The 21885-nt window shown below is 39.7% G+C and overlaps 2 protein-coding genes and 1 pseudogene across 3 annotated transcripts in view; 1 reads left to right on the top strand and 2 right to left on the bottom strand.

Moving 5' to 3' along the window:
• The window catches only part of LOC144659670 (ATP-dependent RNA helicase DDX42-like), a 60086-nt gene extending 58836 nt beyond the window's left edge, over positions 1-1250 (top strand). The window contains exon 21 of the transcript XR_013571945.1: positions 1140-1250. The gene's annotated coding sequence lies outside the window, so the exon portion shown is untranslated. The remainder of the gene's footprint in view (positions 1-1139) is intronic.
• Positions 1-21885, bottom strand: part of LOC144659292 (uncharacterized) — a 141518-nt pseudogene that overhangs the window by 30562 nt on the left and 89071 nt on the right. The window lies entirely within an intron of this gene.
• On the bottom strand, positions 9488-13731 carry LOC144659677 (uncharacterized). Its single transcript, XM_078520166.1, has 3 exons — positions 13498-13731; positions 11761-12840; positions 9488-10440 (listed from the first exon to the last, which is right to left on the bottom strand). Exons 1-3 carry the CDS (start codon positions 13688-13690, stop codon positions 9824-9826), a joined length of 1890 nt encoding a protein of 629 aa, XP_078376292.1. The 5' UTR covers positions 13691-13731; the 3' UTR covers positions 9488-9823.

Raw genomic sequence — 21885 nt, 5'->3', positions numbered from 1 at the left:
GGGATCACTTCAATGAAATAGCATTTAACGGGGGGATCTCAAAAATTTCACCATGTTTAGCTCAAAAACCTCCGCTCCCCCCAGGTGATAAATAATGACCGGCCCCTTGATTCATTGTGTTGTTTGCGTTTGTTTGCCCAGATAAGACGAGTGGTTTTTGTATTACTGCGTGCTTCAGTGAACAGCATGTTTATTTTAACTACCAAATTGGTAAGTCGACTTTACTTTTATTTAAAGTTTATTTTCAAAAGTTTACAATTAAATGTACATGTAGCAGATGAAAGTTGGTACATGTTTCCTCCGGACATGTTTCCTTGAAGCAACTGACTATTTGTAGGAAAAGTTCAGCACAGATTCCCTGCTCTCAAGGTACATATTTTTCCACAGGATAACCAGGTCGAAGATGGCAGGGGATCACAGTATTCCTACCCAGATTCATCTTATCCTCATAGTCTTCATCTCGACCGATCGACATCATCCTCGTCGTCTGGTGGAGCATTTGGTTCTTCAGCAAGAAATGATCGAGCGTCAGCTCTGAAAGCTGCTTTCCAGGTATTTAATTTTTCTATTCTTCAGTCCTTCTTAGCTGTTTTTCTACTTTTAAAAGATTTTAGTTTGAGATTTCTTTCAATTTAGAGTCAATTTTGTGCATCAAAAAACATATACTATTACGCTAATGGCAGCTATTGTCACGCTTAAATCACGTATGTAACGTTTTCATTCACCAGGCGCAGTACAAATCTCACTTCTGTGCCGCCGCCTGCTCCACTTCTAACACGTGGGACGCGAGAAGTCATGACAGCACTGCTAAACCTCCTGACAGACCTAAAGCGCCAAAACCACCTGTCAAGAAATACCGCTGGGACCCAACCTAGTAACAGAGCACGTGTTACCTTCCAGAGTGGCCACGCCCTAAAAATCTTTCGCTTTCCTATGGAACCCGTGGACTAGAACGGAGTGTTGTTATATAAGGTAAGGTATAAGGTATTTTATTTAAAGTCGACACCTGGGGAGTGGTTGCCCAATCTCCCGAGCCAGGGGCTCATGTAAAAAACGCACGACTATTTACAATAAAATTAATTACCGATATTACTATTACATTAAAATCATTAAAATTCCCTTTTTCTTGACTTAAAGAGGAGAAGTTTTCGCGCAGTGTATATAACTGCTATATCATGGAACGGAGTTGAGTTGTGAACATTCCGTGTCGCTATCGCAACGAAAAGCTCAACTCAGTAATATTCATTCTTATTCAAAATAGCAACTTGGCTTCTAGGACTTCGAGAGAGTAGAAAACAGAAAAGTTCACTAACAAAGAAATAGATCTAGAGTAGAAAGCAAAAAGGTAACACAATTTTGAGTAAATACCAATCATTGATAGTTACTTATGAGAGGTTGTTGCGGCTACAAAGAAGCGGTAAGGTTGAAGGCCGACATTTCTCAAAATTTAATGCCAGGTTTGCGAGTTAGAAACAATGTAATGCAAAGCGACGCAATAAAATGCAAAGCAATGCGTTGAAATGCAATGCAGCCAACCACATTTCCTATTGTCTGTAAGAGAAACTGATGGAACACAAACCAAGAATGCCAGTTGTAAAACAAAAACCAAAATAACTACTGGGCAAACGCTGACGTCACCAGTAGAAAGCGCGGGAAACTCAGACGCGCGCGCCACTTTCTGTGCTTCTGATTGGTTAGTGCTTGTAAACATCTGTTTATCCAGCGCAAACCGGTAATAAAGAAGACTTGTATGAGAAAAGGAAAGAAAAAGGAAATGAAATTTGTTTCAGCGTTTTTCATTTGTTTTTGTTTAATAAGTATATATCAGTCAATTCAAACAATAATTTATCCCATCTCGGTTTAATTCAACTAATGCTAACTCTATTAAGAATCGTTTACATTCCATGCTCAGAAAGCTACAGACTAACAGATACGATCAAATTAAATTTATTTTCTCCGTTACAATTTTATTTCCCATTCCGTGTTCTTTCTACACATTTTCTCAAATTCATTATCCCATTTCGGTTTAATTCAGCTAATGCTGACTCTATTAAGAATCGTTTACATTCCCTGCTCAGAAAGCTACAGACTAACAGATACGATCAAATTAAATTTATTTTCTCCGTTACAATTTTATTTCCCATTTCCGTGTTCTTTCTACACATTTTCTCGAACATGTATTTGCCACAATCATCAGAATCTTATAAAGAGAAAATGTTATTACTAACACATTTATATTTACACTGTAACATTAAGAAGATTAGATTCAAGTCAGCAACAATAATATAACTGTCAATATTTTTTTCAGCCTAAGGTATAACTACTCCATGCTGAAATAAATGCTAAATACAAAAATAACTGTTGAACTATTATATATACCGTAAATGATCTAATAAACGCCCTCTCTCAAATAAACGCCTCTTATCTAATAAATGCCCCCTCTGAGGTGTTAAGTTTGTATTAGACGCCCCTCTCTAATAAACGTCCCGTGTCTTATAGACGCCCCCTCCAGGAATCATCTCAAAAACCAAGGAAATGCTCCATAGAGTAATTTCACGTAATTAAGTTAGTTTTTGCTTGACTCGGACATCGAAGAGACCAACAACGCCAACACGGTTAACCCCGATGACGATAAAAAACGTCGATATCGAACTATGAACGGCATCTCAAGGCTTTGCATTAGCGCAGATTAGATTAGTCTCCTACTCACAAACTCTGTTATGTATCTTACTCCAGTAGAAAACTACCCATCCTATTAGTTGTGTTGACGTTGCTACTGTTAAATTGAAATAAACGCCTCTCTCTAATAAACGCCTCATATCTATTTAACGCCTCCCCTAGGACCCCAAAAATTTCCGCCGTATTTGTGGTCGCCTAAGCTACTTTCTATAAACCGCCTTACAATTAAACCGAATTTGCGTGACTTTTTTGTGTGTAATGCATAAACAGGATTTGCGTGGGGAAAACCGGACAGTTTGTACCGTCAAAATTCTATTGCTACAATTCACGTTACCTGTTTTAAGGATGCCCAAAGACATTTGGCATTGTTATTCTGTTACTTATTTTATTCATCGTTTAGTGTTAAGTGTTATATAATGGCACGATTTTTAAAACAAATGTTCGAAACAGTTCTGGTAAGTATTGTTACAAAGTTTTGTAATTGGTTCGGCCCTGGGTTCGGCAAATAAAACTTCAAAACAAGATGTCGTACTTTTTGTCGCGAACGGAAAAGTGTGGCGATTCACGAAACGTTTCAGGTCTCTTCTGCTTGCTTCAGTGCGATAAATCGATAGACAGCCATCTCGCTTCTATACATTTATCACAAGAGGACACTACGGAATGGAAACTTATCCTGGCCAGAGCTGGCTTTTTCGATGTAGAGGGGTCGGTTGTCGCAAAAATTAACGTGTGCGCCAAGCACATGGGCACACATATGGAAATTTCTGGCGCACAAGAACAGTTTTCCTTTATCAAGCGCACCAAGGACGTCCACGAAGAAACAAGGGGGGGGGGGGGTGGTGGTGGGGGGGGGGGGGGGCAAAGAGCCGATATTCCGTAAATCTATTCCGTAAGGCTATTTAGCAGATTACGGTATTTTCGTTTAAGTCGGATCAGGTGCGTAGAGAATTACCATACACTTTCTCTCACATAAAACTAGTCCAGTCCCTGAACTCTCTCTTCCGCGCGCCCTTTATAGAGGTTGAAACCAAGCGTGTGAAGAGAGAGTCCAGGATAACTTGCATGTGCATGAGCCGATCCGCCCCCTCCCTAAATTGGGGGAAAAACATATTTGGCAGCACTTTTGAAAACGCGCGCGCACAAATAACGAGCTCAACTACGCAACTGTGCACACTATACTAAAGCAGGATCACCGGAATAACTTTAAAAAAGCCTAGCTTGCCAGTCATTGTCTACGCACGTGATTCATGTCGCAACGTCATGCCACGCCATATATTGAGCGCGCGCGCTGTGAAAGCTTTCTGAGCACATATAGGATGGGTAGCCGTTCCGCTCACTTCGCTTTGAGTTTGCTCTTTTAAATGGTCGGTGACCCCTACTTTTTCTTAACGGACTACTTTCGTTAATTAATATCTACGTTTTGCGAGAAAATGAAAAAAATCTATCGAGTGGAAGTTTGTTTTCATTGTCCGACTGACGTTTGAATTTCGCTTTTTGAGCTTCTCGTTTTGCCGTACGACAGTTTTTAATGCCTTTTTCAGGGTTAAGTCTTACAAAAAGGATATCAACACAGGAATTATTTACGTAACAGACGCCCTTCCACAAAATGTGACTAAGATTGTTTGCCTCCGCTCACTAATCTTCGATATTTTTAACTACAAGCCTTGTAAGCAGTGCTGAATTTCGCGTGCCAATTTTGCAAAATCAGGGTAGTTTTCCACACGCTTTATCTCGGAAACAAAGTCGGTGGCCGCAGCAAAAATTTTAAAAAAATCTATCGAGTAGAACATTTTGACGCGAACGTCCTTAAGCAAGTGACGCCACACTCCTCGCTTCTGATTGGTTCCTTCTGAGCATGCGCATGCAAGTTATCCTGGACCCTCTTTTCGCATGCCCGGGTTCAACCCCTATAAAGCGCGCGCGGAAGGGAGAGTTCAGGGACTCTGAAAAGAAATAAAAATAAATGTAAAAACTAGGAGTTGCTGATAGCAAGTAAAGTGCTGCGAAGAGAGTTATAAGAATAATAATAATAGTAGGAACGAACGGAAGGTCATAGGAATGTTTCGAATTTTCACATTTTCAGATGTGAAAGATGTGATTTCTCTCAGCGAGTGAAATGCTGGTAATGCTTATGACTGTTTCCAAACACAACCTTGCGTGCACGTGCAATTCGATTGCAAAGCCATCAGAAACACCAATTTATGACGTCAAAAAGCTCAAAGCTCGTTCCATTCCAGTGCGAGGTCATTATGAAAACCTTTGCGTGGAGCCTTCGAAAATCATTGTACTTTTTGCTGGGTATATTTCGCGCTTAAGACTCAGAAAGTAAAATTTCTCCTTAAATAAGCTTAGGAATGAATAATTTTAGTGTTTGGTTGCAGAACAAAGACCTTTAAATTAACGGTATAAATGGAGTAAGTTTCGATTTCGTGTTTGACAACAACTTGGCTTTACTTGATCTTGCATATTTATAGCTTTTCCTGACTATTTTTTCTGACTTTTTCTGACTGACTATTATCCGTTCGGAAGTCGTTTCTCGTAGCTCTGAAAATGCCAGGGCATGTTTTCGGATATGCAATTATACGGGAATTATCAAAGCGAATTATAAGAAGGCCTCGTAAATTCGTTATTCATCAGAGCTGGCGCATAAGGGATGAAAAGACCGTTTCCCCGGCACTATACTTGACCATCTTGCTCAAGAGAGGTTTCTTGGGAAGTATTAACAAAGTACTGAACAGAAGCGCAAGCGGCAGCGCTTTAAAATTTAACTTCTTGCTCTTTAACGAAAAGGACATCGCAAACGACAAACGCAGCTTCCACATTTTACATGCCGCTGATCATACGTACTGCATGTACTCAAAATCATCGCCAGTGAAAAAGTCAAATCGAGTGTGTCGCCTATATAAAGCGCCCAGGCCCGCGCGGACAGTCAAAAATAGTTCTGCTGCTACGCTTAGGCTTCGCAGCAATAAATTAGAAATTACACGGCTGAAGGAAGGTCTTTTATAGCTGGTGAGACATTAAGGCCCTTTCTTATTTTTTTTTTTGCCTTTGCCATTAGGGGTGGACCATTAGATTATGATGGGGGTGAGTGATCTATATTTGAGTCAAGAAAACAGACAAGTACTTTTTTGAGAAAAGTATTTCTTTGAAAAGTATTTTATTTGCAATGAGATAGTGCTTTCCTTTCCTTTTTTTGGAGGAAAATGATATGATCTCAGAGTGTAGTACACTCTTTTTTTGTAGGAAAATATTCTTATTTTTCTGCCGATTTTAGGCTGAAAATATTCTTATGAACATTATTAGAAAATACCGTTTGACATTTCCGTTTTAGCAAGTATTGGGTAATCAATTACAAGTGTTTGGTGTCCAGATCTGTATCGCGTTACATTGTGCACATGTACCATTGCTTTTCGTTGCAGCCTGGCCGTTTTGGCGTTAAAACAAAGCATTCCTCACAGAGATAAAGTGACGGAAATGAAAATACCTGATTTTGTTTCAACTAAAACTACCGGTATATTCTTTTTTAAAATCTCAGCCTCGGATTTATTCCTTAAATATTATTATTAAAAATTTGCAAATTTCAGCCTCGATATTCTTATAAACTACATTCTTATAAAATAAAAAGAGTGTAAGTTGTACCGTGTAGTGGCGACAGGGATCAGAGACGTTTCTAACCTGCGATCAGGTGTTATTTTTCTCGATCGCAAGCTAAGACGTTTCTTGTTATAAGCTCAAAGTGAAATTAGTGTAAGGTGTGATAGCACATCGTAACATTAAAACCAAATGGATAAGCAAAAAAGTCGAACGAACCGAAATAAAGAACCACGCTATTAGTTCTAAAAAGATTTAGTTATAAATTATTAGCCGTGTCACGTCAGTTTCCGTTTTGTCACGGAAAAACTCGCCCCAGGGATCTAAATTGGAGTCAAGGAAACAGACTTGTAAGTATTTTTTTGAATAGCGTATTTCTATGAAAAGTATTTCATTTGCAATAAGGAAGTGTTTTTCTTTTCTTTGTTGGAGGAGGATATCTCCTATTGCACTCAGAGGGAAGATAATTGAACGTCGATACTCACAAATTTGTAAGTATAAGATGTGTGTAAATAAAATTCAGCTCGCACGATCGAGCTTTGAAGTATTAAAATACCTAATACACAGAGATAGACTAAAACTTAAGGATGTCTGTGCATGTAACAAAGAAGTTAAAAACGAAATTCATCAGGAAGAAAGGCAATTAAGGCCACAAAGGACTGTCTTCAGCTAATTCTTGCAAAATGGAAGGTAACAGGAAAAAAATATTGTTTTTAACTTCGTACAGGTATGTGATAATTTAATTAAAATGTCACGAATTCTTTATTTCAATGTGTGGTGTTAAAATTGAACTTATTTACTGAGAAAGCGTTGAGATTCCAAAAATAACAAAACTGTTAACTCAACAATAGAAAGCAGCAAAACCTAAGAGTACACAATCCAATAAGTTTACCTGACCAAGTTTAGCAGTCAACGCAACTGCATTATTAATTCCCATCAGTACGAATTCAAAGTTCCAGGACGAATAATTCGCCGTTTTTAACCGCTTAAATGGTTTGCAAGTGATCATTCTGTGAAATCACCCGTATTTTTGACTTGCAATGCCGAAAGTCAACAAATAAACCGTTTTTGTTGAAAACAACCGTTGTTCGGTTTACAACCTCATTTGCATAATGCGTGTGAAAGATTCGCTTAAAACACGAAAAGTTGGAAGTCGCTGTGGCAAAAGAAAGTAAGAAGTGCAATGTATTTTTAGATTTCTGTGCTCTCTGGCATCTATTTAGTAGAATTCAGCTGGTATTTAGAATAGTCTGGTCTGGACTTGGAAAATAACGACTAGCAAAGTCAGGGTAGATTGACATGTTTATAAAAAGCGATATGACGGTTGTTGAGATATAAATTTTTCCGAACCTGAAAATAAGAAAAATATTAAAACAAACATGTTTTTACAATCTTTCAAGGACCACCTTTCATGGGATTATAATAATTTTCTGTCTCGGTCGGCGGTTTTTGTGTGCCGAGCTCGTCAACTTGTGTAATTTTTCGTTGTACAGTGACCATCAAAATTAGCCTTTAAGTCGCCTTGGCTGTTATAGGCTCTAAAAAATATATTTTAACGTATTTCAAAAAACTAAAGCCGTTGCATTTACTTGTGAACCAAGATAGTTCACTGGGCAAAGTTTGAAGGAAAACTTTGTACCGACCCGAAATGCGGTGGTCCGCTTTAAAGGACATCGCCACTTAATTCTCTCTCTACTGTGTTCTATCTACAAAATTTTTCTCATCGTGTATTTACCACAACGGATAGTAATGTCATAAAGAGCAAGACCTTAAACACATCAGCTTGTTTGCGATTTCCGTATTTGCTTATTTTCGTGCTATAGTTTTCAACCAATTTAATTATAGAGCGGTCTTCAATTGAGTGTTGTAAAACCAAAACCAAAGTAATCATTCTAGCCAATCACAAATAACACAGACAATCCAGTGAACCTATCAAAACTTGTAGGCGCCGGTACGTGGCGCGGGAAAACGTTCGTTAGCGAATCAGGATTGGTTTTGGTTTTACTTCTGATTGGTCGAGAAAGGGGCGCGAGTTTTTTAAACAAAACACTAAACGTGGTAATGAAAAACCAAAGCAAATGCGAATTACTTTGGAAACTAAAACGAAAACAGCTCAATATTTTTGATTGCCATTGATACAGTAATGATTACATCAGAAGATTATTATGCCCAAGATTCAAATGTATATAATTACATTTATTTCCTCGTTCCATTAATCGGCGGGTAATATATAGCTTAAACTAGACACATTGCAAAATAAGCAACAAGAAAGCTAAATCTAAATTTAAGAAGTCGCCAGACTAGATCGAAGCGGAACTGATTTACGGCAGACTTAAATAAAGGTTAAAGACGGGGAAAATACCGTGAGTACAGCAAAGTAGCCTTGGTAACAATCGTTTTTTTTTTCTGTGAGCGCGAGAGGCGCGTGAAAGCTTGCACTTCGGAAAGAAAAAGACTGGTACCCAGGTTATCGGCTAAGTAAAGTTATAAACCACTTACTATTCTATGAGATTTTTCGTGAAATCCAGAATTATCAAGGGCGAGGTAAATGTTGTCAGCCGAAGACGAAGAGTGAGGATGGTAACAACTACCGAGAACTTGATAATTTTGGAAATCACGAAAACCGAATATAATAATTGTTTTATTATACATTGTAGACTCAAAGAAAATATAAATGACGCAATATCTCAGTTACTCGTGCTAACTTAGCCTTTTTTTTCGCGTTCCGTAATATTTTCACCTTGAGGTACTCTTTGAACATTGGCCTCGCTACTTTGGTTGACATTTTCGTGTTTTCAGCAACCTTATCTTCTACGATTTTTTCAATTTCCCGCACCGCTAAAGAAGCAAATCGAACCATTGTTTTCAGTCAGTCGCCCTACACAAGACAAGATATCCAGACTTATTATTCAACACATGCGCGCGCTGCCCATATATGGTCAAAATGTAAACGATATCTGTCATCCGCACATAACAGATATCCTGCGATATACGTAGGTTGCGAAGATTCGTCAGAAATCTTGCAAAGCGCTTCATAATTACAGTTTTTCTATCTGCAAAATGTGTTTCGTTGACAATTTGTTGAATAATAAAACAATTATCCTGCTCAATCTTGCGGAATATCGTCTGATTTTAGCCAACTCGGCCTACGGCCTCGTCGGCTAAGTATCAGGCGATATTCCGCGCGATTTCGCAGGATAATTGTTAATTATCCGCAGCTCACTGAATAGTGAATGAGACTTCAGTGCATAATAAAAGAATATTATCCGCTTTTCGTAAGAATCAAAATTAAGTAAGTTATATCAAACTTTGGGGATTCCGTATAAAGTTACAATTTAATTTTGTTGAATCAATTATTGAAATGGAAACTGATGTTTTAAAATGTACAAGTAATTATTGAAAGCTGAGATGAGGGAAGATTAATCTCGTACCCAGATCTTCTCAACCCTTACGAAGTAAGCAAACATCTGGGAACGAGATTAGAGGGAAGATCAGTGACATGTTGGTATTTACGTGACTAACAGGATTAAACCTGTTACTGGTCTTCTTTCTACGATGACGGCCTTAGTTTCATTTCAGTAAATTTGAGAGAAAGAGAACCTCTGAAGTCGTACCACCTGACTCCTCGGTTATTACTTTTGTCTCCCAGGTATTGTCCGTTTAGATTGGCGTATTGACAATGCTTGTACCACCAGGCGCCTGTATATGATACAGCACAGCCAAATCTGACATTGTCTCTGTCTTTTGTAGTAAACGCCATGTTATTATGATATGCTAACGAATCTCCCGCTGTACCTGAATATGAATCCACTTCAAGACGATACTGCGCCTGCTCATCACCAATGTTGGACGTGCCATATTTGGCATACACTTTAACTCCGTTCCAGTCTTCCAGCTCCACTCGTAGAGTGCTCGGTCTAGAGGCCGTCAGTCGGTGGATCATGTCGTTTCCTAACCAGAACTCAGCAGTCAGCTGACCAAAGCCCGCTTTGTAGTCGTTCCATCCCCGATAGAAGTCTACCGAGCCATCCTGTCTTCGCTGAAACACTGTCCAGCCTCCACCGTCAGTGCGCATGTCACAGTAGACATGAAAGTGTCCTCTACCGTCTGGGTCGACAGAATATACTCCACTGTGAGTATGGCCGGATTTGAGGAGATCTGAACAATCTTAAAAAAAGGGAATGCACACCATGAAGTTAGTTTTCAGTTTAATTAATCTACATAAAAATTGTCCAGTTACCTTACAGATAAACTTTTATATGGAGAGTTCCATCACACTGTAGACAACCGTTAATAACGATTGTGATATAGTCTCGACGAAAATTATAACCATAAGCTCTCACTGCTTGGTTTCCGTTCTGAGTCAGAGTTCGTGGTGCTGCTTTGTAAATGAACAAAATGTCACACCAGATACATTGGTACAAGAGAAATTCACATCATTTATTTTTTCGTATATTCTGAGTATATAATCGTTATACTTTTCTTTGTTTTGAAATTTCTCCTGTGGAAGGGTCCTTACTCTTTCTTTTGTTAGGTTACTTTGAATTCTGAAGTAGTCAATTTTCTTCAAGGAAAAAAAAATCAGAAAAGATCGGAATGTAAAGTGGAAGACAAACTGAAATACAATCACGCCTCTCTCATCGCTTTATGTCGAAATACTTGCATTGTGTTGCTAGTTGAGGACGCTGTAACCAGTAATCAGGCACTCCTTTTTTGCGATCTTGTGTAAACATACTGATTACCGGCACGAGGCTCCCGTATTCCTTTCCCCACCCCCCTCGCTTTCTCTCCTCTCGATGTGGGAAAGAAGAAACTGCTCCACAAATTAGGGCCGAATATGATCAATTAAAAACCTAAACTTGTAAAGACTCCTAACTAATGGGAGGCTGACCATTTGGCTATTAACATGAGTGTAGGAAAAGAGCAGTACTTCGGACTGCTGCACTGTTTCAGTTACATCCGGTGGTTAAATTTGAGGATTTGAATTACAGACGTCCAGTTTCGAGTCCATCGTCCTTACCCCTTTACTAGGCTGCTTCCAAAACAACACAAACATTGTTTTCTTTAATCTTTAAACGACTGGGCAATGCATGCTAGTGTATGGAGATATAAAAATATCGGACCCAGGGTATGAGTGTAATATATCTCACTGGGAATCACTTTATTTACAATGGTAATAGGACTGAGTGGAGTCCAATTTAGTCTGTAATCAAATGAGCGTTTATCAAAGATACAGACAGAATTGGACTCCACTCAGTCCAATTGCCAATTAATCATAACTATAACAATATTCGAGGAAAAATTTGGATAAGCGAATCCTGTTGATGATTTATCCTTACCTGGATTATCCTCAAAAGGTCCATAGTTCAGACACATTTCGGAACCAAATAAAATTGGACACTATAGTTGCGCGCGCTCCAATTTGGTGAAAAACAGGCCGTGCTTTCAAGAATTTTATTACAATTATGATTAATAATTTAACTGTACCTCTTCCAAAAGCTAATATAGACGATTCACCAGGCTCTCCTTTCGATCCCGGCATACCTGCGGCTCCTTTGTGTCCTTTCGATCCCGGCATGCCTGCGGCTCCTTTGTGTCCTTTCGATCCCGGCATGCCTGCGGCTCCTTTGTGTCCTTTCGATCCCGGCATGCCTACGGCTCCTTTGTGTCCTTTCGTTCCCGGCATGCCTGCAGCTCCTTTGTGTCCTTTCGTTCCCGGCATGCCTGTGGCTCCTTCGTGTCCTTTCGTTCCCGGCATGCCTGCGGCTCCTTTGTGTCCTTTCGTTCCCGGCATGCCTGCGGCTCCTTTGACTCCTTTGGTTCCCGACATGCCTGCTGTTCCTCTGTTTCCTTTGGTTCCCGACATGCCTCTGGGTCCAATGTCTCCTTTATTTCCCGGCAAGCCGGCGGCTCCTATGTCTCCTTTTTCACCTTTGGTTCCAGTCTCTCCCTTTAGCCCAGCAGGTCCCATAATGCCTTGCTTGCCGCTCTTTCCTGGCGATCCCATAATACCTTTACCTCCCTTGTTTCCAGTTTTTCCTTGCTGCCCTCTTCGTCCCCGGGATCCTTTGTGTCCTCTCGGCCCAGGTGTACCGGTAGGACCTAATAGACCTGACTCTCCTTTAGGCCCCGGCATGCCTGTGGGTCCTATGTCTCCTTTATTTCCCGGCATGCCTGCGTGTCCTATGTCTCCTTTACTTCCCGGCATGCCTCTGGGTCCTGTGACTCCTTTATCACCTTTGGTTCCAGTCTCTCCCTTTAGTCCCACAGGTCCCATAATGCTCTTTCCTGGCGATCCCATAATGCCTTTATCTCCCTTTTTTCCAGTTTTTCCTTTCTGTCCTCTTCGTCCCCGGTCTCCTTTGTGTCCCCTTGGTCCAGGTTGACCGGGAGGGCCTGGGGGACCTGAAGAGCACGTGACATACTTAGACTGACAGAGATGCACTCTCAACTCTGATAACTGTTTGTTGATTTTCAGCATTGTTTCCGCTGTTCCTTTTGCTTCTGTCGCGTTCTCAGTTGAGTCAACTTGACGGCTGTGTCTATGGAGTTTATTGGATGGAATTCCTACGAGGAAAATTAAAACGTATTGGAAATTGAAACGAAAATACTTACAAAGGCAAAAAGAAAACTATTTTAAATTAGTGTCTTTGAAAAGCGTTTAATGTTTTTATGTAATTACTTTGGTTTTGAAGGCGGTGAGAAGCAAAGCAGTTTTCTGCTACGCGTTTGTCGGTATGTCTCTACAGGAATCTTTGCTCCAGTCGAGCATTTATTGCTCTTTAACCCACGAGATGACTGAGACGGAAATAAGTGGCATTTTATTTCTTGTAATTAATCTCTTCCATTCGAGACAAAAATTTTGATGTAAAAATGTCACAACCGACTATAAGTTTGATCGAACTGAAGGAACGAACTGAACAAGCTTGTTTCTTATCACGAATTTTTTTTCATGGTTGAAGGAAATTTTTTTTCGAATCATTGTTTTCGTGTGAAATTGTCTGCATTGGATTGAAGAAAACTTGATCTGCTAACCTTCAGTTTCCTTTGCGGCTGACACAAACACAAACGGAACAAGAAGGACCACGTCGTTTTGTTATTTGTTTATCTCTTGGCTATGTTCACGTTATTTTCAATTAGACCAAGCTTTTATTCTGATGGCTGTTTTGTATGATTGTAACAAGTTCGTTGTAAACTCTAGCCTGTAATGCAAGACAAACTTACCAGGAGCATTCTTGATTATGTCTGGATCGTTTGACGGCGGCTTGGCCTCCGCAACGCTTTCAAGAGCGCTTATTCTTTTCTTGTGCTCGTGTAACTCAAGCTCAACTCTTAAAAAACCGGCGCAGTAGAACACAATGGACAAAACAGAAATTATGGACGCAAAGGAAGGCATAGTTTGCTTTTGAACAGCCATGATTATGGTGATGTTTCAGCAATCCGCAATTCTACAACGCAGTGGAAAAAAGTAATGCTTCAGCTTGTTACGTGATACCGAGATCACGAGTTTGGGTAACTTTCCAAATTGTCTGCTATTCATAAACCATTACCCGCTGATAATTTTAGGAGATAAAGGATGAATGAGATACCGAGTAAATGCATTGTGTCAATGATTTGGACAACAAATGCAAGGAAACGTTGGTATAATTAATTGTTATATTTCGATATAATTCTATATCATCTTCAGACTAAGGTGACAAACAAGTAGCTAGGATTTAAATACTGAAAGATGGTACATTAGCATTTAAAACATGCACATGAAAATACAAAACAAAGACGTTAATGTCAAGAGAATAAGGTCGAAAAAGCATAGTTCTCTGCTAGCTTTTAAACCATTGTTCAAAGATGGTGCTGAACGCTTGATATAGTAGGCTTCTTTGTATAGTACTAGATTCCAGTTGTCATCGCTGTCTATTATCTTTGTGTTAACACGCACGATTTGGGTGAGAAATTCTTTGTTCATTGCAGTAGAAGGTGGGTTGTTGTTAATAAAAATGTCCGGTAGATTGTATAAACCTTGTATGTGTTTGATCTGATCACAGTAGCGCAGATGTTTATATATAGCGCTCTCTTTGTCCGTGGTCGCATGTTCTTGTGTGCGGACAAACAGAGTTCTGTTAGTTTTGCCGATGTACGAGGAAATTGCAGCCGGGACAAGTGAATTCATATACAACATTTGATTTGCTTAGTGGCGGTGTTTTGTCTTTAGTGCTTGTGAAGAAACTTAACTTTGTGGTCTTCTGTTTTATTCGGATGTTAACATTCGGGTCGACGAGACATATACGAAGCTTACGCTTAAGTTTCTTAACAAGCTGTGTTGTAAGGTTACCGACGAACGGTATGGTAAGCCAGATAGTTGAATCTTGGTTGTCGCGTGAGGTATCGCTGGTATTATGATTTTGAGCGTTATTCTGGGCGTTGGTATTAAAGCGGTCAATTAATGAGTTCGCAATACGTCTAGGGAAACCGTTCCATGATAAAAACTTTCTTATTTGCTTGAGTTCGGTTTTAATTTTGTTGGGAGTAAGTAAGGCTTACTTAAGGCTACCTCCAGCCTTATTTGCCCAAGGTTATGAATTTGTCTCTTTTGATGTCGAGTCTCTCTTTACTAATGTTCCTCTTCAGCGGACATTGAAAATCATTATAGATCGAATCTACAACAAGAAGCTTGTTAAAACGAAGCTCAAGAAATCTACGCTCCGCAAACTAATCCGCGATACCTGTACGAAAACCGTCTTTTCTTGCCACAACAAGCTGTACGAACAAACCGATGGTGTCAGCATGGGTGGCTCGCTTGGTCCAGTGCTAGCAAACATTATCATGACAGAATTTGAACAACAAACTGTGAAGAAGCTCATCGATCAGGGTCTAATAGCATTCTATTGCAGATATGTAGATGACACACTCCTTTTCATCAAACGCAACACAAACACTATACTGGAACACTTTCATAAGTTTGACCGAAATATCCGCTTTGCCTATGACTTATTCGAAAATACCACCCCGCACTTTCTGGACATCAACATCGACAGTGATGGCCTTGGCATCGACAGAAAAGATACTTTTACCGGACAGTACACTAATTTTGATAGTTTTGCCCCCTGGCGACAGAAGATTTCTTGGGTTAGAGCACTGATTGACCGCGTACACCGAATCTGCACTCCCAACAAAATTAAAACCGAACTCAAGCAAATAAGAAAGTTTTTATCATGGAACGGTTTCCCTAGACGTATTGCGAACTCATTAATTGACCGCTTTAATACCCACGCCCAGAATAACGCTCAAAATCATAATACCAACGATACCTCACGCGACAACCAAGATTCAACTATCTGGCTTACCATACCGTTCGTCGGTGACCTTACAACACAGCTTGTTAAGAAACTTAAGCGTAAGCTTCGTAGATGTCTCGTCGACCCGAATGTTAACATCCGAATAAAACAGAAGACCACAAAGTTAAGTTTCTTCACAAGCACTAAAGACAAAACACCGCCACTAAGCAAATCAAATGTTGTATATGAATTCACTTGTCCCGGCTGCAATTTCCTCGTACATCGGCAAAACTAACAGAACTCTGTTTGTCCGCACACAAGAACATGCGACCACGGACAAAGAGAGCGCTATATATAAACATCTGCGCTACTGTGATCAGATCAAACACATACAAGGTTTATACAATCTACCGGACATTTTTATTAACAACAACCCACCTTCTACTGCAATGAACAAAGAATTTCTCACCCAAATCGTGCGTGTTAACACAAAGATAATAGACAGCGATGACAACTGGAATCTAGTACTATACAAAGAAGCCTACTATATCAAGCGTTCAGCACCATCTTTGAACAATGGTTTAAAAGCTAGCAGAGAACTATGCTTTTTCGACCTTATTCTCTTGACATTAACGTCTTTGTTTTGTATTTTCATGTGCATGTTTTAAATGCTAATGTACCATCTTTCAGTATTTAAATCCTAGCTACTTGTTTGTCACCTTAGTCTGAAGATGATATAGAATTATATCGAAATATAACAATTAATTATACCAACGTTTCCTTGCATTTGTTGTCCAAATCATTGACACAATGCATTTACTCGGTATCTCATTCATCCTTTATCTGCTATTCATGTCATGCAAGAAAAACTTCAAATCAACTTGTTTTCTTTCTTCAAACTTGTCACGCTGTGGTTTTGTTATCGGCGGATCAAGGGTTGGAACGTTTTCCCCATACCAGGCCCCCCATATCAGGCCCCCCATATTAGGCCCCCCATACCAGGCCCCCCATAAAAGGCCCCCCCATACCAGGCCCCCTATACCAGCACCACATAACATACAATATCCAGCCTCGAACAACAACATTTAGTAAATAAACCCCTTCAGGCGGCTGGTATATTGGAGAATAATGCCCAAGGCTGAAAGATTGTCGAAAAATGAACAGTTGGCCGAGAAGCGAAGCTTCGAGGGCAACTGTGAAATTTTGAGAAATTTTTTTGTCCCGAAATTTTTTTGTCCCGACGACAACATACGATATCAGGCCCCAAACTATACAGAACATACAATATCAAGCCCCGAACGACAACATACGATATCAGGCCCCGAACGACAACATACGATATCAAGCCCCGAACTAAAACATCAATATCCAGCCTCGAACAACAACATACTACGATATGAGGCCCCGAACGACAACATACGATATCAAGCCCTGACGACAACTTACGATATCAGGCCCCAAACTATACATAACATACAATATCAAGCCCCGAACTGAAACATACGATATGCCCGAACGATAACATACGATATCAGGCCCCGAACGACAACATACGATATCAAGTCCCGACGACAACATACGATATCAGGTCCCAAACTATACATAAGCGAAGGAATCTGACCGCTTCGAACGTTTTTCACAGTTTCAGTGATACGACCCTGATAAAATATAATGGTTTTTCCTGGGAGTCAAGAACGTCTGGACCGTATCGCGAAATTAACGCTCCAATTAATTAACGGTGCGTAAATTGACGTTAACAAAAATTAACGCGACTTAATTTTTCCAGCGACATGGACATGTTTTGTTGTTTTTAAAATATTTTTCCCCGCCGTGATCTGTTCTCCCTTTGAGTCTGACTCGTCCCCAGTCGTCTTTTGAGTCCGTGTTGAGTCGACTGCTGAACACAGAGGGAATCATCCTTCGCGTCTTGCAATTTTCGCAAAAGAGACGACTGGGGACGAGTCAGCCTTTGAGTCATATAGCGCAGTTGGAAAGCTAGAAGATAACAATTGTTTGACAGCTTCACTCATCTTTAAAACCCCTGTTTAAAGTTTGTGGCTTGATATCGTATGTTTTGGCTTAGGGCTTGATATTGTAGATTGTCGCTCGGGGCTTGATATCGTATGTTTTGGTTTGGGGTCTGATATCATATGTTTTGGTTCTAGACTTGATATATATGGGTTATTGACCAAGCGTGAGGTCAAGATGGCAGGATATTGGCCAAGTTCTTTTTTTGCGCGTTTATGGACCGAGACGAAGTCGAGGTCCATAAACGCGCAAAAAAAAGAACGAGGCCAATATCCTGCCTTCTTGACCGAACAAGCTTGGTCAATAAAGGATTTATTAAATGACTTTTTTCGAGTACTGAAAAGGAAGCCAGTTGCATGCACATTCAATGGCGCACGCTTTCATTGGTTTAAAAGTTTAATGACTGACTGTCAAATTCTTGAATGAATCGAGACGAAGTAAAACGACGCGACAACAGCGAAATTCAACTCTTTTTACCGTCAAAAGGATATTGAACTGGCTAAAATTGCGAATCAACGTTGAGTATGAAGCCTTAAAACAAGAATGTCCATTCCATCTGGCCGCCAGCTTTTGATTATTGGACGTTTTGCAGAGTATTTGCTCGCTGCTGGCGTTTTAGTGGTGCTAACCTGCCGTCACGTTGACACGAGCTCAATATTGAAATTGTGATGTTGAGAGCGTTTGGGACTTATAAATTCAAGGGAAAAGCCTGAACTTTCCTACATCATTGATTTAATTGTTCGACCCGACCTTATTCGACGTGAGCGTTAGAGGCTTCAGTGAAAAGATGTTTTGAAAGCTTACAGTGCCTGGTTCGCCGTGCCGTCCGCTTTCTCTATCAAGATTTACACTCGCAAACGACATCGACAAGTTTGCCGAATTCTTTATTCTTCAGGTATGTCACTGACTTCTCTCCCTTTTCCGCTGAACAAAACCTATATCATGTCTTCAAGTCGCTTTGCGTTTTAATTTTTGTATTTATAGCTGGTTGTTGTGGCAAATAAAATCACGAAACTCGTTAACATTTGTTGTTTAATTAGTTTGTTCTCGTTCGCTTGAAGACCTATTTCTTTGTAATCAGACTCTCTTTCGCTAGAAACAGGCAGAAAATATTTGTGTTATTTCGGAAAATGGTTCCATAGCTAAAGTTTACGACGGAAAAGCTTTTTTTTAAAAGCGTCGACAGAACTGAAAAGTTTTTTTCGCTTGCGGGAACAGCGGGCGATCCCGAGCGGTCAAGATGGCTCCATCTTGACCGCTCGGGTAGCCAATCAGAGCACGGGATTCGTTCCATCTTGACCGCTCACGGAGCTAGTCATATAATAAGGTATGTTATTCGGGCCTGATAACATAGTTTGTGGTTCGGGACTCGATATTGTATGTTTGAGGCCTGATATCGTATGTTGTCCGGCGTTTGAGGCTTGATATTGTATGCCGGGTGTATGTTTTGGTTTGGGGCTTGATATTGTATGTTTATGGGTTAGAGACTGTTGTGAGTGTTTTGTTGACAAATACACGCACGCGCTGGCCGCACAATGAACGAGAAATTTTCAATACTGCACGAGACGTAGCCGAGTGCAGTATTGAAAATTTCGAGTTCATTGTGAGGCCAGCAAGTGCGTGTATTTGTCAACAAAACACGAACGAACAGACTCTAACCCTTTTAATATACAATCTGAGTACACTGCATCGAACTGCAAGCGATCATCGACTTAACGAACTTCAAACAACAAACTTAATGTTTAAAAATAAGTGTAGTAGTACATAATTACACGGAATTACATCAATAATATGAAAATCACAAATTAGCCGTACAGAAATAAAGCTTAAAATGGTTCATAAAATCGTTCATCAGCTGTGGTCGTTCATAAATACAGTCAGCGAGAAGCTTGTTCAAAGCAAGTCGATGGCTTTCACAATCAAGCTACTACAAGCAAGTCAATCGCACACAAAAATGTATTTATTAAGGTGCAGTTTACCTTTGAACATGAAAGCGCTTCAAGTTGTTATCCTCTTCGATTTTGTTTGGTATTGGAACGTTAATAATTTGAGGAATATATTTTTCTTCCACTTCTACAAGCCTTGAAGCTGAAGACATTTTCAATAATGCACGATTTTTGTGCATTACCGTACCCAAATTCGCAAGTAGCCAATCAAAAGCGCGATCTACTGTCCTGATATCCTACGATATCAAGTCACTGACCTGATATGCCACCATATCACGGTCACTTTGAATTAAAGTAGTGTTTCTGTACGATGAATTGAAAAGAGGTTTTACCAATAAAACAGAAACTAGTATTTTTAATTAGCTGGTGTTTACCGGTCGTAAAATGAGAAAAACTTTCCCGCCAAAACCAAACTTGAGCGCGCTCGCCAATTGCGCGATGTTTGCCGACGAGTACTGAAACATTCACACTGAAACAATGGAGTCGGAGTTTCCAAATTTTTCGCTAAATTTGGATTTTGAAAATTTAGGGAATGAAACTCTAAACAAACGAGTAAAAAAATGTAAGAAGAGGACTTGATAAAAGTGTTGAAGACCAAAAAAGTATCAATACAAGCAGGTCAAATTTTGTACTACGTGTCTGGCAAGCATGGCTTCAAGAGATCGAATAATATTACCGGATTTTTGGCTGAATTTGGGTACGGTAAATACCTAATAGTACCTTTTTGGAACGCTTCGGCGGCATATCAGGCTCGTTTGGTCTCACCATGGGTATTTTGGCTCGACTGCGTCTCGCCAAAATACGAACCATGGCTCGACCAAACTCGCCTGATATGCCGCCGAAGCGTACCAAAAAGGTACGATTAGGTATAATTATTGTCAATACTGCACTGTCGGAGTTTGCTGACGACAGGTAAAGCAAAATCACGTGATCTATTTTAGCCAATTGCGCGCGTAGATTTTGGACAGTGAACGAAGATTGTATATTAATTTGGGTTAGAGACTGTTGTGAGTGTTTTGTTGACAAATACACGCACGCGCTGGCCGCACAATGAACGAGAAATTTTCAATACTGCACGAGACGTAGCCGAGTGCAGTATTGAAAATTTCGAGTTCATTGTGAGGCCAGCAAGTGCGTGTATTTGTCAACAAAACACGAACGGACAGACTCTAACCCTTTTAATATAAAATCTGAGTACACTGCAAGCGATCATCGACTTAACGAATTTCAAACAATAAGCTTAATGTTTAAAAATGAGAAGTGTAGTAGTACATAAGCTTAATTACACGGGATTACATCAATAATATAAAAATCACAAATAAGCCGTACAGAAATAAAGCTTAAAATGGTTCATAAAATCATTCATCAGCTGTGGTCAGTGTGGTTGTTCATAAATACAGTCAGCGAGAAGCATGTTCAAAGCAAGTCGATGGCTTTCACAATCACACAAAAATGTATTTATTGAGCTGCAGTTTACCTTTGAACATGAAAGCGCTTCAAGTTGTTATCCTCTTCGATTTTGTTTGGTATTGGATCGTTGATAATTTGAGGAATATGTTTTTCTTCCACTTCTACAAGCCTTGAAGCTGAAGACATTTTCAATAATGCACGATTTTTGTGCATTACCTTATTATAGGAAATTAACGCTTGTGTAAATTAAGGTATTTGAAATTAACGCGACTTAAATTTACGCGAATTTGATTATAGAGCGGTTTTCAACTAAAGTATATAAGAGGAAATCCGCCAGGACTTCGAGTAGTTATTGGACAAAATTATGTACCAAAACTATTTACACCTGATTGCAAGCTTTTGTGTTACTGCTTCAAATATCTTATCGAAAGAAATCTTTTCTAACAACACCAAACATCGAAAACAAATTTCGAAGTTCCACTGAATTCCCATGAATCGCTTAAAAGATGTGAGCTTTTGCCCACAGCTTGTGAGCTTTGAATATAATAAGAAATTGTTGTACCAGAATTATTTCCACCTTATTGCAAACTTTTTTGTTACTGCTTCAACGAAAACAAATTTCGAAGTTCCGCTGAATTCCACTTAATCGCTTAAGACGAATTTCCAAAATGGCAACACGTGAGATTTTTCCTATACCTTGTGAGCTTTGAAATTCATTTTCTCAGACTCTGATAAGAAATTGTTGTTATCACGGACAATTACTTACATCTTTACCTTTTATTAAGGGTAGGAAATAACGCAATAGGATTTAAATTGTTCTGGTACTTGATTTTTGTCCAACTTTAATAAATATTACTCGACTTCCTAGTGGATTCCGTCATAATCACTCTGGCCAACCACTAAGACATACAATCCTGTGAACCAATCAAAACTTGAATACATATAGGCGCTGGCAC

This window comes from Oculina patagonica, chromosome 7, assembly GCF_052425735.1.
Source record: "Oculina patagonica isolate OP01 chromosome 7, crgOcupat, whole genome shotgun sequence".
Lineage (NCBI taxonomy): Eukaryota > Metazoa > Cnidaria > Anthozoa > Scleractinia > Oculinidae > Oculina > Oculina patagonica.
The sequence above is the reverse complement of the archived record's forward strand: the minus strand, read 5'-3'. Positions and strand labels throughout refer to the sequence as shown.

What these genes read in the sequence shown, in the direction of transcription:
- LOC144659677 (XM_078520166.1), bottom strand. Translation starts at nt 13,690, where the DNA reads ATGGCTGTTCAAAAGCAAACTATGCCTTCCTTTGCGTCCATAATTTCT. An exon ending in CATAATCAAGAATGCTCCTG is followed by an intron (nt 12,841 to 13,497) that starts GTAAGTTTGTCT and finishes TTTTCCTCGTAG; the next exon opens with GAATTCCATCCAATAAACTC. An exon ending in TATATTAGCTTTTGGAAGAG is followed by an intron (nt 10,441 to 11,760) that starts GTACAGTTAAAT and finishes CCTTTTTTTAAG; the next exon opens with ATTGTTCAGATCTCCTCAAA.